Here is a 16,576-nt window from a genome sequence, read left to right on the forward strand (position 1 = left end):
AATTAATTCATTCACTGAGTTTCCCTTACAATTACAAGTTTGTTTGGTTTTTTTGTAATTTTTAAATCTTGAAAGGTTTTGAAATTTGGAATTTCATTTGGAAATAAAATTTGCTCTTTGGTGTAGTTGTTAAGACCCTATATTCTGGTATATAGACCGAAAGTGTGCCTACCCCTGCCCCCACCTCTGCCGCAAAATCATGTATTAAAATCCTAACCCCCAATGTTGGTATTAGGACAAGGGGCTTCTGGGAGGTGATGTGGTCATGAAGGTAGAGCCAGCCTTAATGGACTGAGGTGTTTGTATAAATAATGTCCTTGTACAAATTTGAACTCTACCACTTATTAAATTTATGACCTAGAGCAAGTTATTTAACCTTTTTGCCCCAGTTTTCTTTTGTATAAAATGGAAAAATACTAATGCCTCATAATACAATAATAATAGTGTTGCTGTGAGGATTAAATGAGTTAATATTTTTTAAAAGATTTTATTGATTTGAGAGGGAGAGAGAGACAGTGCAAGTGAGAGCTCAAGAACAGGGGGAGGGAGAAGCAGACTCCCGTTGAGCAGGGAGCCTGATGCAGGGCTCAATCCCAGCCGAAGAAAGCTGCTTAACCAACTGAGCCACCCAGGTGCCCCAAAATGAATTAATATTTGCAAAACATTTAGAAAAGGGCGGAGCAAGTGGCCAGTGCTGTACTATTATCATCAGCAGCATCAACATTATTCAAAGTGGCCTGTCTTTTTGCATTTCTCATTCCTGCATTTAATTACCTCTGTTATAGCTTTAATAATTTTAAAGATGTTTCCAGTGTTTTGGGGTTATGTTAGCTCTCCATCTTGCAGAACCCCAGTAGACTTCTTCCTTCACATAACATGATTTCACAACTGCCTTCTTTCCTTGCTAGTCTTCCTGCCCTCTCAATATTTCCTTTCATTTTTTTCTTATCAGCTTCTTCCACTTCACATTAGTTTCTTTCCTTCTTTGGTAGTGTATTTCAATCCTACACAGTCCTGTATGTACTATGTCAACCTGCAAAGATAAATAGACTTATTAATTGGTCTTCTACTGTCATTGAAACACCAAAGCATTTATACCAAGAGCAGTGCATATTGGCTTGATGCAGGAAAATATCACTTTAAAATCAGACTTTGATCCTTTAGAAATATTCCCGGGTGTCGCTCTTCTTCTCTTCTCTCTAGTGAGTATTCTAGATTTAATCATTCTTTCTGATAGCTATTGATGTGTTCATCATATTCTCTCACTGCATTCATGACTATAATGAACTGTGCTTTGAAAAATAACCTTGGTTGGCTACACTATCTTGAGGAAGAGTACCCAGACAGGCTAATGCAAAGATTCAGACCTCCTTGGCAGATATATTCCTACACTGAAGACAAGAACATTAGGCCAAACAATCTCTCTACTGGTAACCATTACCATACCCAATTCCTTTGCTCTGATTCCTAACTCCCCATGTAAACTTCTTAGAGACCATGATTCCTCCTATAGAACAGAGGCCCGTGTAGAAAGGCCAACCTGCAGGCATGATCCTATCAGGTCACATAGTATGAACTTTCTCTCTAAAAATCAGTAAATTAGAATTTGGCATCATAAAAACCACAATATAGACTGAGCCTTTGCTTTTAAAAAATTGTAGTAAAATATGCATGCCATAACATTTACCATTGTAACCTTTCTCGAATATCCAATTCAGTGGCATTATGTACATTCATATTATTGTGCAACCATCATCACCATCCATCTCTAGAACTTTATCATCATCCCAAACTGAAACTACCCATTAAACCATAACTCCCGTCTTCTTTCCCTCAGCCCCTGGTAACCACTATTCTACTTTCTTTCTCTATAAATTTGACTACTCTAGGTACCTCAGATAAGGAGAATCATGCAATATTTGTCTTTTTGTGTCTGGCTTATACCACTTAGCATAATGTTTTCAAGATATATCCATGTGTACTATGTGTCAGAATTTCACTGACCCTTTTTTAACATACTGAATTTTACACATTTTTCCTTTCTGGGAAAGCTAAGTTTTATTAGTCACAAAGCCAGAAAGCGTTTTATCTCCACAGATACTGAGACCATGGCCGATATTTCTCCCTCATCAGCCCTTTAGATGCCATTCTCTTCCATAGCTGCTGCTCTGGCTCTGTCATGCTTGAACTTTCTTTTGCCTTTTAGCAAAAGAAAGACTTTGGAAACACATCATCTTCACATGAAAAGGGAATTTTTATTCTGAAATATGTAAGCTGCTTAACTTATTAGGTGAAAATGTGAAGGCACTGACCTTCACAAGTAGGGGAGCTGACTAGTCTAACGAGAAAATGATGTTTTTGGTGGCCTCAGCTTGTCTTTAATCCATCTCTGCCCTCCCCACAACCTTGGGATATTGTGGAAGGTAGCGGTCAAGTCTTGGTCATCCACATCCAGACACAGTTACTTGTTACGGGTACTTGTCTCTACCTTACTCCCCCTCCTCCCACTTACCTCCAACAGACTCCTCATTGGTTCTGCTCCATGCCTCTCAGCCACTTCCCCAGTGTTTCATGATGGTAATGATTAAGCTACTGTAGAGAGTAACAGATTTTCTAAGAAATTTTAGAAATTCAGAAAAAATTGACACAATCCTAAATTACTGCCTTTTGTAGCTAATTCCTGACTAATCCTCTATAAAATGTTATATTGGTTTCTAGGTTCTTTGCTTGATGATTTTAAAATAAAAAAAATAAAATTATTTTATACTTATAAAAATAATATTTAAATCAAGTTTAAAGTTTCAGGGAAAGAAGTGGTTTAATGGTGGGCTTTTGTTCTCTAGTGAAAACTGTCACACTCAGTGTTTAGAAAAACAAATTATAAATATCAATTCTGGATTGAGTGATACCTATCTGGGGGGAGTAAAAAAGCAAATTGGAAATGGGGAAAACAGTTGATGAGTTAATAATGAAGCAGGTTGCAAATTATAAGTCTTTCAGTTATTCATCTTAGGAGACACTGGATGGCAGAGCCACTGGCTATTATTTTAGGATTTTTTGAAGATAGAAAAAGTCCTGAAGGACTGAGGAAAGAAACATTTATATAGTTCACTTATTTTTTAAAAGGGACAAAGACCCTGATAACTAAATATTAATTTACTTAGCTCTAATTCTGAAATGAAGATTGTAGATCAAATCCTCAAAAAAACCAAGTACTTGTGGTGTTGAGTTCTACAGGCACATGATCCTGTAGAAGAACAGTGTGGCTTTATGAAACTCAGTATGTGTCAGACAATTTTAATTTCCTTCCATGACAGGATGACAGGACATGTAGCTTGGAGGCAAGCAACAAAAGCCATTTATCTGTCTTTTACTCAAGCTTTCAATTCTTTCATACACGTGATGCCCAGCAGCCAGCTAGGAAAATAAGTCAAGCACCATGTTTCTCAAGCTTCAAGCCCTGGAGAATTCCATGAGAACTTTCACATGTAAGAATAAACATTCTTGTATTAGAAGATTATCTTTTTAAAAGTATTCTACCAGTTAAAAAGAAAAATACCAACTTCTGTTTTGCAGTAAAAAATTGTAATCGAAAGATCTTCACGTGGAATGGAGTTTCTTAAGTCAGTGTTTTTCAAAACGGTTTTGGGTCCCCAGATGTATTTTGGAGGCTGTATTACAGGGTCGCAGCAGGAATCAGATGGCACAATTAAAGCGAGGTACTGAGAGAGTTACTGAAGGGACTATTTACAAAGTGGGGGTCAGAAGGTAGGGAATAAAGGATGGTGCAGCTGGGAACAGCTGTTACCAGGCCTGATCTGAGGGCATAGGGGGAGCAATTACCAGAACCCAGAGAGGACAGCAATATGGCAAGGGCCACCAGCAGGAGGTCTGGACATTGATAGGGGACACAAGTTATCCTGCCATGAACAGCCTGAGGCAGGTGTTCTGGACTCATGAAGTTTTATGCAAATTTGGGGACATAGGTGTTAATGTGCTTCCTCCTGCAGAGTGGGCCCATAGATTTTATCAACAGTCTCCAAAATGAGTCCCAAATGTTAAGAGCTATATTTTTAAGTGATGGAAATAAAATTCAAACTGACTTTGTTATATTCCTGAACTTTATTATTTATAGCCCTTGTTAAGGATCTACAGGGTACAAAGCATTAAATAACATTCTGTAACTAGATACAAATAAGCCAGGAGAAGTTATTTAATGTATTTTGGACCAAAGATTCAGTTTTACTGAGCAATTGTTAAGTGTGTCAGTTATTTAGTTTGTTGGTGCTTAGAGTGAAACATGGAACTAAAGAGCTGGTCGTGGTGGTTAATGAGTTCACATAGCAAATTACATTGAATAATATACACATATTACTCTGAAAGTGGTTAAGAATAACATTTGGGCAAATTAAGTTGACAGGCAGTTAGCTATATATTTACTTTTATCTATCTGTCTATCATTTTCGGTGGTTTTGTTTGTTGTTTTTTGTTTATTTTCGTATATAAATCATTATATACTACACACACACACACACACACACACACACACTTGCACTGGTGCCTGGTACATTGTAAGTGAATGAATGAGCACTGGGTGTTACGCACAAACAATGAATCATGGAACACTACATCAAAAACTAATGATGTAATGTATGGTGATGAACATAACATAATAAAAAAAAGTGAGTTATACACATAAATTCATTACATGTATACACACATATAAAATATATGTCTTAATCAGCTCAAGCTGACAAAATATCATGTGGCTTAAGCAACAGAAATTTATTTTCTCACAATGCTGGAGGCTAGAAGTACCAGATCAAGATTCCAGCCTGTCCCATATCTGGTGAGCAGATGGCCACCTTCACAGTGTGCCCTCACATGGTCCTTCCTTGGTGAGTGTGGACACAGAGAGAAAGAGAAGGAGCTCTCTGGTGCCCCTCCTTTAAGGACACTGATCCTATCCAGCCAGGGCCCTACACTATGCTCTCCTTTACCTTAATAATTTCTTACCAGCCCCATCTCCAAATACAGCCCCCCTGGGAATCAGAAATTCAACATAGACATTTCGGAGGGGATACAAAAATTCCTTTTTTAAAAAATTTATTCTGTGGTGAGGACATTTGAAATTTGCTATAAGAGTAAGCCTTAAGTATACAATCACCATGCTGTGATCCCCAGAATGTATTCATCTTGTAACTAAAAGTTTGTATCCTTTAACTGATTTAACCAGCATCTCCCCGTTTCCTTCACCTCCCCCCACCCCCCACCCCACCCCCGCCGCCGCTCCTGGTAATCACCATTCTATTCTCTGTGTCTAGGAGTTTGACTTCTTTTTGTTTAAGTATTCCACATATAAGTATTACTATGCAGTTTGTCTGGTTTATTTTACTTAGCATAATGCCCTTCAGTTTCATCCCTGTTGTCACAAATGGCAGGATTTCCTCCTTCTTATGCCTAAATAATAGTCTATTGTGTGCACAGGCCACATTCTCTTTATTCATTCATTGATCAACACTTAGTGCTTTTTTTCCATATCTTGACTACTGTAAAAAAGGTAACTATGTGAGGTAGTGGATGGTGTCAATTCACTTGATTGTGGTAATCATTTCACAATGTATTTGTATATCAAATTATCACATTGTACACTTTAAATACATACAATTGTATTTGTCAGTTATGTCTCAATTATATATGTGTGTGTGTGTGTGTGTATGCACACACATTGAGGAATAAGAGTCAAGTGAAAGAGCTTGATCTTTATATAACCATTCCAGGGGAGACACCATCTAAGAACTTGGAGAAGTTCACCTAGAGGAATGCCCTGCCATATTCACAGACTATCCATTCTTCTAAATCATTGGCAGCAAATCACCAGGGGAAGCTTTTTAAGTAGGGCTTCCCAGTCCCATTCCCAGAGATTCTTCTTTAGTTGGCCTGAGGAAGGGCTCCAAATGGTGTTTTTTTTAAAGGCTTCCCTGGTGATCGTAATGTGTACCAGTGTTGAGAACCACCTGGAGTAGGTGCATTGACCACCGCCCAACCCACCTTCATACCCAGGCCATCTGCACCAGGGCCCACGCTCCTCACTACATTACACTGTGACTTCTTAGAACTGGGATTAGTTATTCTTCTCCTAATTATTAGCTCACATTTTATCTTAGAGACACTAAAATTTCTCTTTATGAAGCGATGCTAGCCAGCCCAAAGCCAATTTAGGACCTGCCATCTGCCAATGAATAGACTGTATGGAATGCATCTATGCATCTTGGTATCAGCTCCAGGCTCTGGGCCAGGGATGCCCCTTCCCCTCATGTTTCCCTTTTCTTCCCCACTTACTCTAATTTATGCTATTTTGATGTGCTTTTATTATCCTTGTAAACTGTTTCTAATTATTTTAGGGAAGAAGAAGGGATATATATTTATAATGAATGAATGAACAAAGGAACAAACAACCATACATAGGAATAACCAGAAGAGAGTGTTTGCAAGCCTATCTATCTGTTTCTTGAAGAGTGTTCAAAGAGGCAAGATGAAATGGGTGGAGAAGATGGAATTAGGAGTGAAGTGAAAAGCCAGTGAGCAGACACAAGGCAGGCACAGGGGAGCAGTCGGAGAATACCTACAGAGGACTTCTCTGTGGCAGTCTAAGGGGAGAAGGGAGACATGGGCCTTTCAAATGAGGACAAGCTGTGTGGTCAGAAGCCAAGTTCATGGAAAGGATGAATGTTCTCAACACAATATAGGAATGAGAACAAATCAGTATCTTCCTAGTGTAACCCTAGTTCGAAGGGAACAAGAAGGGAAGTTATGTTGGGCTGAGGGGGAATTAAGCTTGGAGACCTTCCTGAAGGTGATGAATCTGGATTTGGTTGTGACAGTGGGGAAAGCCATATGCTATAGGAGAAAACAAGAGGTTCTAGACATCGCCACAACTCTACACTGATGGTACAGAGGATTTTCCTCCCCCAAAAAGTGAGATGGGAGGGACAGTCAGGGGAACCCGGCTGACAAGGGACTGACTAAGGGAAGGATGAATCTTGTGGAGATTGGGCATTTTGTAAGAGTTTATACAGGACATGCTAACAAGAGGATTCCTTCTTCATTTAATGAATATTTATTGAGCACCTAGTATGTGACAGGTACTGTTTTAGGTTCTTGGGATACATCAGTAAATAAAACAGGTACAGACTTTGCCCTCGTGAACCGTATAGTCTAGGCAGTAGACATTAATCAAATAATGACCCAAATCACAACATAATTGCAAGCTGTGGTGAGTACTTTGAGGAGGCCGTAGAGGGGCTGTGGGAAGCTATGGGTGAGACTGGCTGGGAGGACTCTGGTTTGAGGACCAGGAAGGTGGTGGACAGATTGGAGAAATATTTAGGAGAATCAAATAGGATTTAGCGATTGACTGGAAGGAGACAGAATCATCAGAGGTCTCCCAGGGTCCTGGCTTGTTCAGCTGATACTATTTTCTGAGATTGGAAATAACTAGTGGGGAAAACACACATACACAAACTTATGTAGGTGGGCACACATACCCACACACTCCTAGTCAGGAGCTGAGAGGATGATTAACTGTAATTCTTCTCTCTCTTTCATAACCTCCTCTTCTCCCAATAAAAAGGAAAATAAAGGCAATTTTCCAGGACCTGACAGGTAAAAATTCAATCTGAAGGCTTATGGAGAACACTACGAAGTATTCCACGTGGTCTACAAAGATATGAAACAAAATGAAAAGCTCGCTAGTGACTGCAGTGTTATTCTACATTACTTTCAGCTCTGATCTTTGTATCTGATGGTCGATTATTGGGGTACCTTAAAAATCACACTCCAAGCCTATCGATTGCCAAAAGAAGTCCTCAAACTGATGCACCTATCAGGGGGGTTGTTTATTGTCAGTGATTAAAAGAAAATCCTTTTTTGGGGTGCCTGGCTGACTCAGTCGTTAAGCATCTGTCTTCTGCTCCTATGGTCCCGGGGTCCTGGGATCGAGCTCCACATTGGGCTCCCTGCTCAGCGGGAAGCCTGCTTCTCCTTCTCCCACTCCCCCTGCTTGTGTTCCCTCTCTCACTGTGTCTCTCTCTGTCAAATAAATAAATGAAAATCTTTAATAAAAAAAGAAAAAGAAAGAAAATCCTTTTTTTTCTGAGCAGGAGCAGGCTCCTGGAGACTCCACCAGCCTAGACCATGTTGACCACCAACAGGGAAACCCACCCTGTGCCTCCACTCTGTCACCCATGTGGCAAATAATCTTTATTATGATTGGAATTAAGCTTTATTTGAGCCATGACCATATAAATCTGTACACAACACTACACACTATACAAGCATGTCAGCCATCCTCCACCCATCCCCCATCCATGCTTTAGAAACCCCTCCAGGGGGCAGCAACTCATACAGAACGCAGTCACACAAAAGTACGACTTTCACATCCTGAACTCAAGTCTAAACTCGGTTATTATTAATTCCTCAGCCTATTAGGTTAGTATTGAAATGAGATTTAAAAATACAGCCTCCTTGAAACATTTCCTCGAGAGACAAGAAAACGGCTAGAAGGTAATTTAGTCATTTGTGAGTTCTGAAAAAAATCAAGATCATTCTTTGCATTACCTAGGGTTTTCATCTGAATATATATTGTGGCCTAGAATTGTTATATTCCATGCTAAAAATCACAAACATAGGCAAACATAAGCCTCTAATCCTATTCCGTGGCGCACTGAAATCACGCAGGGTGTAGAAAAGAAGAATGGTCAAATTTCCTGAAGGGTGACCTTCTCATATAGACCTACATTACACTGACACTTTTTTAATGTAGATATTCTAAGTGTGCATCATCAATTTCTGTCACTTGTCCAACACCTAGTAAGTGCCTGACAATGTTCCAACATTTCTGGACTGGTTTCAGAAACAGAGTGACTGGAAACTGTATCTACAAGTGGCTAGTCTATTTCGATGTGAGCTTAATTAATGCTGCATATGAAACTCCAAATGTTACAATCCAGGAGTTTTAAATTTTTAATTCTACACTAACAGTTATTTTAAGATGAAATTTTAATTTAATTTAATGTTAAGCATTAAATTCCTTTACAATAAATTCATTTTTTCAAGAGAAAGGGGTTTTATAAAACCACTCTATTATGATTTTAGCACATGGATAAGAACTATGTAAAAACATCACAAATAATATATGACTTCAGCATTACAATTTGAACTACAAAGTTGCAGGGAAGGATTGCGCTGCACAGTTATGACATCTGGTCATGAAATCCAAGCTGCTGTTTAATGAAGTTGGAGATTAGGGGCTGAGGCTATTGCTCGTGGAGCAAACGGAGCTGGTCATATTTAAGTCTGTCAGGATGTGTCACATGGACCACAGGAGCTAGAAGAGCAGGTAACATGATTACTGAACAAATGGGTTTATCTTTGTATAGAAACCAGACAAATATCCCAATCTCCCTAGCATATGTGCTTTGTATTATTTTCTGTTACATAGATGCAACCTGCTGAACCCTCTAGCTTTCCACATAATTCATATTTCTGTGGACTCCATCAAACACTCCATCTAAATAAACTTGGATAATTTTAGGCACTCTCCTTTCTCCTTTTTAAGGCTCAGGGAAGCTTTGTGTTCAGGACAAGAATAAGGAGAGATCTTTGCCATCCTAGACACACAAAGCTCCCAGCTTTCTCTCCTATTGCCAGTTCTTAAAGAAGGATCTTCTTACTTGAGGGTATTATTGGAGAGCTAGCCATTACTCCTGAGATGACATTTTACTCTGTGGTGCAATGTTTGAGTTTGCCTGCTTCAGCCCTTGCTGAAGAGTAAAGTAAATAGAGAAGAGGTATGAACACAGAACCCAGGAAATACCAATAAATGTGATCCCTGACCCTTATGAAATTTGAGAAGGAAAATACGAAATGAAATGCATAAACCTAAGTGCCAACACCATGAAGGAGCAAATTTTTTAGAATTTAGTTTCTAAAGAACAGGAATAAAATTTTTAAGATAGATATAAAACCAGGGGAGAACAACAAACATCTTTTTCTAAAAAGAAGAAGAAGAAAGAAGAAGAAGAAGAGAAGAAGAAGAAGAAGAAGAAGAAGAAGAAGAAGAAGAAGAAGAAGGAAGAAACTCTCAGTTTTGAAAAGTCACCATGAAGGTAGTGTCTTTAGTTTTTTCCATCTAGAAGAACCAGAGAGAAAAATCAGGTCCCCTACAAATTCTTTATTGTCAATGTCACATGAAATCTTTGATTTCAAGTTACGTGGTTAAAAACATTGAAATCAGTGTTAACTACTTTAAATAGATAGCAATGTAGTAATTTCTATCTTCATCTGTATTATTTTATTTTATTTTAAAGTAAGCTCTACGCCCAACGTTGGGCTTGAACTCATGACCCCAAGATCAAGAGTCACATGCTCACCAACTAACCAGGTGCCCCTCATCTGCATTATTTTAGATAGTTATACATTTTGGTGTACATGGGATTAGATATGCCTACATTAACAAGCTTGTAAGGCATGGAGCTCAAGTTGGGTGTGGATATAATATTTATTTTTTTGACCTCCCCACTAATTTAGACTTCTTAATAAGATCTGGATTTGGGAAGGAGAAATGGACAGTAATGACAAGAGATGTTATCATTTTGTTTGGTTGAGTTCTTATTATATGCCGGGTATTTATGAGATCATTTAGTCCTTATGGCCGGCTGTACCATGAGCTAGCTATTATTTTTATCCCCTTTGACAGATGATGAAATGAGGGCTTAAGGAGGTCAAACAAGTGGCCCAGAATGACACAGTTAGTAAACAGCCAGTCAATTCCCAGCCTCCTAAAGTGCTGAGAAGTGTTCTCTGCCTTCCATCCACTGCTCCCCTGAGCAGGCACATGGTGAACCATTACCCAGACCTGTCCTGACCTACTGGTCAACCTGACCCTCCTGTTCAGTGAAGTGAAAAGCAATGAAAATATTTGACTTGAGCGGAGTCAAATATTTTATCACCTAGGACCCTATTTATTCAAAACTCACTCGCTTGTAAAGCAACTTGGTTGAACAGGTAAATAAGCAAAGGGAAAGGCTAGAAACTTCCTCAGTTCTTCGAGTTAATGATCAGCAAGTTTCTGAAGCCTGACATGGGCTGGCAGTAGCAGGGAAAAGTTGAAAGTCCTTCTCTAATCCTTCACTTGGCAAAAGGATAAAAGGAAACTTGTGCTCTGTACTTTCCACAGAGTGGGAGCTGACTTTACTAAACATCTTTTCTGGCGATTTCAAGGGGAATGCCAAAGATGGAAAAGAACAGGTCATAGTAACCCCAGTGGTGTTGTCTTGACCCTGAAGGACCCATTAACAAGCAGCATATAATAATCTTGTCACCTAAAATTACTATTTCCACGAGCAATTAAAAGGGACTAATTACCCAAAATAATTTGTCAAAATTAAGCCTGACAGCTTTGCTACCATAATCCTCAGATTGGGCAGGGAGAGTGGCTCCTATGGAGAGATACTTAGTGACCTAGCTGTCACCAAGGAGGTTGTCAGCTAACTGACCTTAGGCTGCCGTGTGATGGAACACACCAACATGAACATGGAGCTTGATGCACCTTCAGCCGCACCAGGAATTCCCGGTGATTCTGCATTCTTTGGGATTGTTTATGGTTCCTTTAAGCATCTGATGAGAGTTTTCACTGGAACCTCTTTTCACAGAAATATACATATGCAAATACTCACAAAATATTCATGTATAATTTCAGGGAGTTCAGGGCCCCTGAAATCCACCATGAATCCTTAGGAATCCACAGACTCCAACGGACCCCCACTTTAGGCCTCCCTCTCTGATTCAGAACGGACTTCCAGGAAGGTTTTTGCATAAACTGTAGGCAAAGACAGCAAGGTGAGGCACAAATTGCCCTGTGCACTGCAGGCCCAAACAGGGCTGGGCCTTGGGAAATGGCAAAGCAACACAGGTAAGCTTTGGAGTTTCCAGGCTGGCCCTCGTGACTGCTCCTCTTCCACTTATCCCCAGCCTTTTTCATGGCCGCCTTCACCCCTCAAGACCTGAGTTTATTAAACAACCCCATCTTTACTTCGTATCTGCCTAGAATATAAAGCATTGGAATCTCAACAACCTAGAGCCTACGCATTTTCTCTGTCTTCCCTGAAACATCAGCTTCAGGCTATTGGCTGCTAATCGAAACCAAGTGGAGAAAATTTATATTCAAAGAGGCAGATCAAAGCTAAGGAGCATAGGAATAATTTGTTCTTCTAGACTGGTATTTCTTCAAATGTGCCCCGCTGGTCACCTTGGTCAGAACCAGAGCTTGTATTTTGTGGGTTTTTTAAAAGATTTTATTTTTTATTTGAGAGAGAGAAAGGGAGCAGGAGGAGGGGCAAAGGGAGAGGGAGAGGCAGAGAATCCCAAGCACACTCCGTGCTGAGTTGTAGAACCTGATGCAGGGCTCGATCTCATGGCCCTGAGATCATGACCTGAGCTGAAACCAAGAGTCAGAGGCTTAACCAACTGAGCTACACAGGTGCCCCCAGAAATTAATAATGCAGATTCTTAGGCTCTATCCTGGACCTATAGAACGAGGAATGAGTGTAAGGGAAGACAGTGAACCTACATTAGAAAAGTAAACCTTACCAGTAAATTATTTTCACATTAATATTTGAGAACAATTGCTTTAAAGACTTTAAACTTTATCTTGAATCAAATCAAGTTACAACAACATACTTGAACCCTAGTGCTTTAGGTTCCCAAAGAAATGCTGACTTTTAGACAGAACCAAGATTTAGCATGAACTCTATCAAGAATTGCCCCAAATCTTTTATAAAAGTATTATTGAAGACACTATCCATTATAATATAGCTGACAATTTCACTCAAGTTTAACATTTGGATGAAGTTTTTATGATAAACCTTGAATGCTTTCTTTTATTAGATAATGAGAATTAAGTAACTCAAAGTGTTTCCATTTTCAGCTTGGCGTCCAGGAAACTCAGAACTAAATCTAAGTGTTTAGATTTAGTACTGTACTCCCAGGTTGCCTCTTTCATATTGAGAACTCGCCACCCATTCCCTTAAATATATGCCTCTATTCTCTTTACCTCTGCTTAAATTATATTAAACATTCATCCTTTATTGAAAGCTGCTGCTAATGCCTATTCAACAAAATAGAGAATACAAGTAATCTGTCAATAGATAAATATGTTACTCTCTTACACATTATGGAATAGTGGAGAGAGTGGAGATCAAGAGACAGGAAATCTCAGTCCTCATCCATCTGTCTTTCTCTGTCTAGCTGGGTTTCCTTAGGCAGGTTGTCTCATTTCACCATCTGAGACAGGGGCAAGTTGGATCTCAGAGGTCTCTCCCAAATCCACACCCTCAGCTTATGTGCTTCCCATCATTGTGTTGGTATGAGGACCATGCTGTCATCTCCAAGAGGTCCAGCTGTAGCCTTCGGTACTTGAGCGTCTGCTGGAGGCTGGACCCCCAAACAGAGATGCGTCAGGATGGGCAGAGGATGGAACCTGATGTGCTGGGGGTGGGAGACTCCAGCAGGGGCACCCAGAAAGCCTCACCAGGGGAATGGTGAGGGCGAAAAGGGTCACAAACAATGCCAACCAGACAAAGGGTTGAGTCAGTGGGGCCCTAAATGATCCTCTAATATGGGAGTGTGTTGGTATGGTGGGAGGGAGGAGTTGGATAGACGGTAGGAGAGGGGAACTAGAATAAATCAAATAAAACTACAGAGGCTCACCTTGATAAAAAATATGTAAAAACCAACAAAGAAGAAAGAATTTTTAAAACTTTGTTTTTGTAAAAGTAATAAATGAATTACCTACCATTTATGCCTGATTTTCTGGATACACTGACTGATTTTCTTGGCAAAATAATGACTATGCATACTACTGCCTAAGTGTCAAATTAATGCTTTATTTGATTCCAACACTAACCATCTTGGTATATGCTGAGTCCTTAGGGTTTACTGGCTGAAGTAGAACAACTATCTGCTCACAACTTTTACAATAGAGAAATCTGCATTTTTGTTGTTGTTGCTGTTCTGAACAGACTGTGAACCTTGTGTATCCATGGGGAGCTGCTGGGATGACAGGGCAGAGCATGGTGCAAAGAGGCCTCAAATCAGAGCTGGGTTCCAATCCCAGCTCAGCTGCATGTTAACTGGGGGATTTGGGGGGAAGTTATTGAACCTCTGTGAGCCACAGTTTGTCTCTTGGGAGGGTAAAGAGAGCTGCAGTTGGTTGCCTCATACCCTTGTGTAATAATATTTCAAAACCCTGATTTTTCTCCATTTTGCAGTTAAGAAATGCTCCAGCTCCAGACCAAATGTAGGCTTTAATCCTTGTTGTAATATCTTCTTTATCAGTGATCACCGTGCAGTTCCCAGAGTCCACTATCGTTCATTACTGGGACCAGCAGAAGAATATATAATTGAGTTAAAATCAAGATTCTGCTCCCTTTCACTGAATTGTAATGAAGTAATATTATAAAGACTGACTACATCCCCAAAGTTACCAGTATCTGTCAAAAGAAATAATACTGGAATCTTCCTTTACCCTAAAGAACAAAACAAATCAAAACAAACAAACAAACAAAAAAAAACACTCTGAGTGCTACAAACAGCTAAAGACAAAGAAGAGGATTTAAGGAGAGCCTAATCTTAGATAAATATTAGGCTTCACATACTGCCACGCAAGCAAGAGTGTGTCAAAATGCAGCACTGTCCTTTAAAAATGGTACAAATTGAACATACTTATCACAAGTTCACAGTGCAAAAGGATTATCATCTTTAATCAGAGTGTTAAGGGTTTAATTAAAGTAGATTTTGCTTTAAGGGAGGGACAGATGTATGCATATTACCGAATCATAGATGAATTCGTTTATGCAGCATTGTACAGTGGATTTACGTTATTCTGAAGGTTTAGCCTTTCAGTGGAGGATAACTCTGTGAATGCCACTATTGCCCTTCACCCTAATCTTTGTTAAAGCAACATTGGATTTCCACTGTTCTTTTTCAGGATAATGAGATCAGGATAACAACAGTGACTTATGGGTGTCCGTGGCCACCTTTCAAGCAGTTTGTACGCCTATCAGACATCAAAGGATCCAGGAGCTAGAGATCCAGCAGAGGTAGTGTATGAATCTTACAGCAAAGGAAGGCTTAACTCTAAAGCTTTGCCTCTTCCTATTTGGACAGTTCGGAGATGCTCTAGGGTCCGTTAGCAATTCCAAGCCATTAGTGTGGCCAGGGAATGAAGGAACCAGATGAATTTGCCATAGCCATTTTTCATGGTAAATAGGAGTTAGTAGCCATTCTTTTCATTCATTTGTTCACTCATGTAGCAAATACTTATTGAATGCCCAGATGGCAGATATTATTCTAAGTGCTGTTGATATAGCAAGAAAACTACAAAGTCCCTGGTCTCATGGTGCTTATATTTCTAATGGAGAGAGATGCTAAGTATATACCTTCACTCATTAATGTATGTAAAATAATATATAGGTTAATATGTAAAGAAACCAGAAATATAATTTATAGTGATAAATGTGATACAGAGAAATGAAGTACAATGGGTAAGTGAGTTGAGTTGAGGTCGTCATACAAGGAAGGCTTGCTGATGAAGTGAGGTTTGTGGTGAGAGCTGATATTAATTATAAAGATAAGAAGTGGTAATCCATGTGGACACAAGACCTCTTTGTCCCAGGGGGGATGCAGAAAAATCTGATTTTGCATGAATCCATATTCAACAAGTGACTCCTCTGAGTTAGAACAATGGCTTCTAGAAGACCCTTGTTTAAATAAAAAGTTATTTATAAGTTGAAGCCATTAGCCATCATCACCTTTACATGAAGTCAGAGTGGTTATCTAGTCATCTGGTAATATTAAAAGGACAGAAAAGGCCATTAGAGAAGGTGGTCTGGATGGACAGGGTGGTCTGGACGGACAGGGTGGCATTGGCCATTACTAACAGTAGGAACAGAATGGAGGGGGGCAGGGGAATAGGCCTGGGAGGCCAGCCATAGCCCGTGGGCCCTGAGCCATTGGTGGCAGGTGAAATACATTGTCTCGTGGTGCTTACCACTGGTATCTTCTCCCTAACTTACTCCATGTTAAAGCAGCTGCTTGTGAAGGCTCTCTCAACGTTCCCCACAGCAAACTTTTCTAGCTCACACAGAGGTTTTCTGAGCTTCACGGCTGTGAGGGAAGGGTGTTATGAAGTGGTGATTAAAGATGGGAACATGGTGGCATTGTATGCATGGAGATTTGGTTTGTGGCCTGCTCGATTTTCCAGGGGGCACTGTACCAGGAATTCACCTTGAAAACAGTGGTGTCTGAAGGAGATGAGTCCCCATCACCGCAAAGAAATTCAGACAGAAATACTCCCGAGAACTACAGGATTAGAGTTACAGATGCAACCTTTAGTGTGAATGTTGGCAGTCCAGAAGAGGTCAGCTCAGGGCAAGAGCTGCAGGAGTGGCTTGGAAGCCAGGTGCGGGCAGGCTGGAGTCAGCTACCTAGAGTTCCACAGCCACAGGGAAAGGAA

The 16,576-nt window shown here is 40.0% G+C and overlaps 1 protein-coding gene across 1 annotated transcript in view; it reads right to left on the bottom strand.

Moving 5' to 3' along the window:
• Nucleotides 1–670: 670 nt before the first annotated feature.
• Nucleotides 671–16,576, bottom strand: part of UPP2 (uridine phosphorylase 2) — a gene marked incomplete at its 5' end in the record, with an annotated part of 30,567 nt that continues 14,661 nt past the window's right edge. The window contains 2 exon segments of the mRNA XM_035006536.1: nt 671–1,033; nt 2,513–2,592. Of these exon segments, the coding sequence (XP_034862427.1) occupies nt 2,585–2,592 (8 nt within the window).

This window comes from Mirounga leonina, unplaced genomic scaffold (genome assembly GCF_011800145.1).
Source record: "Mirounga leonina isolate KUSES-001 unplaced genomic scaffold, KU_Mleo_1.0 Mir_151, whole genome shotgun sequence".
Classification (NCBI taxonomy): domain Eukaryota; kingdom Metazoa; phylum Chordata; class Mammalia; order Carnivora; family Phocidae; genus Mirounga; species Mirounga leonina.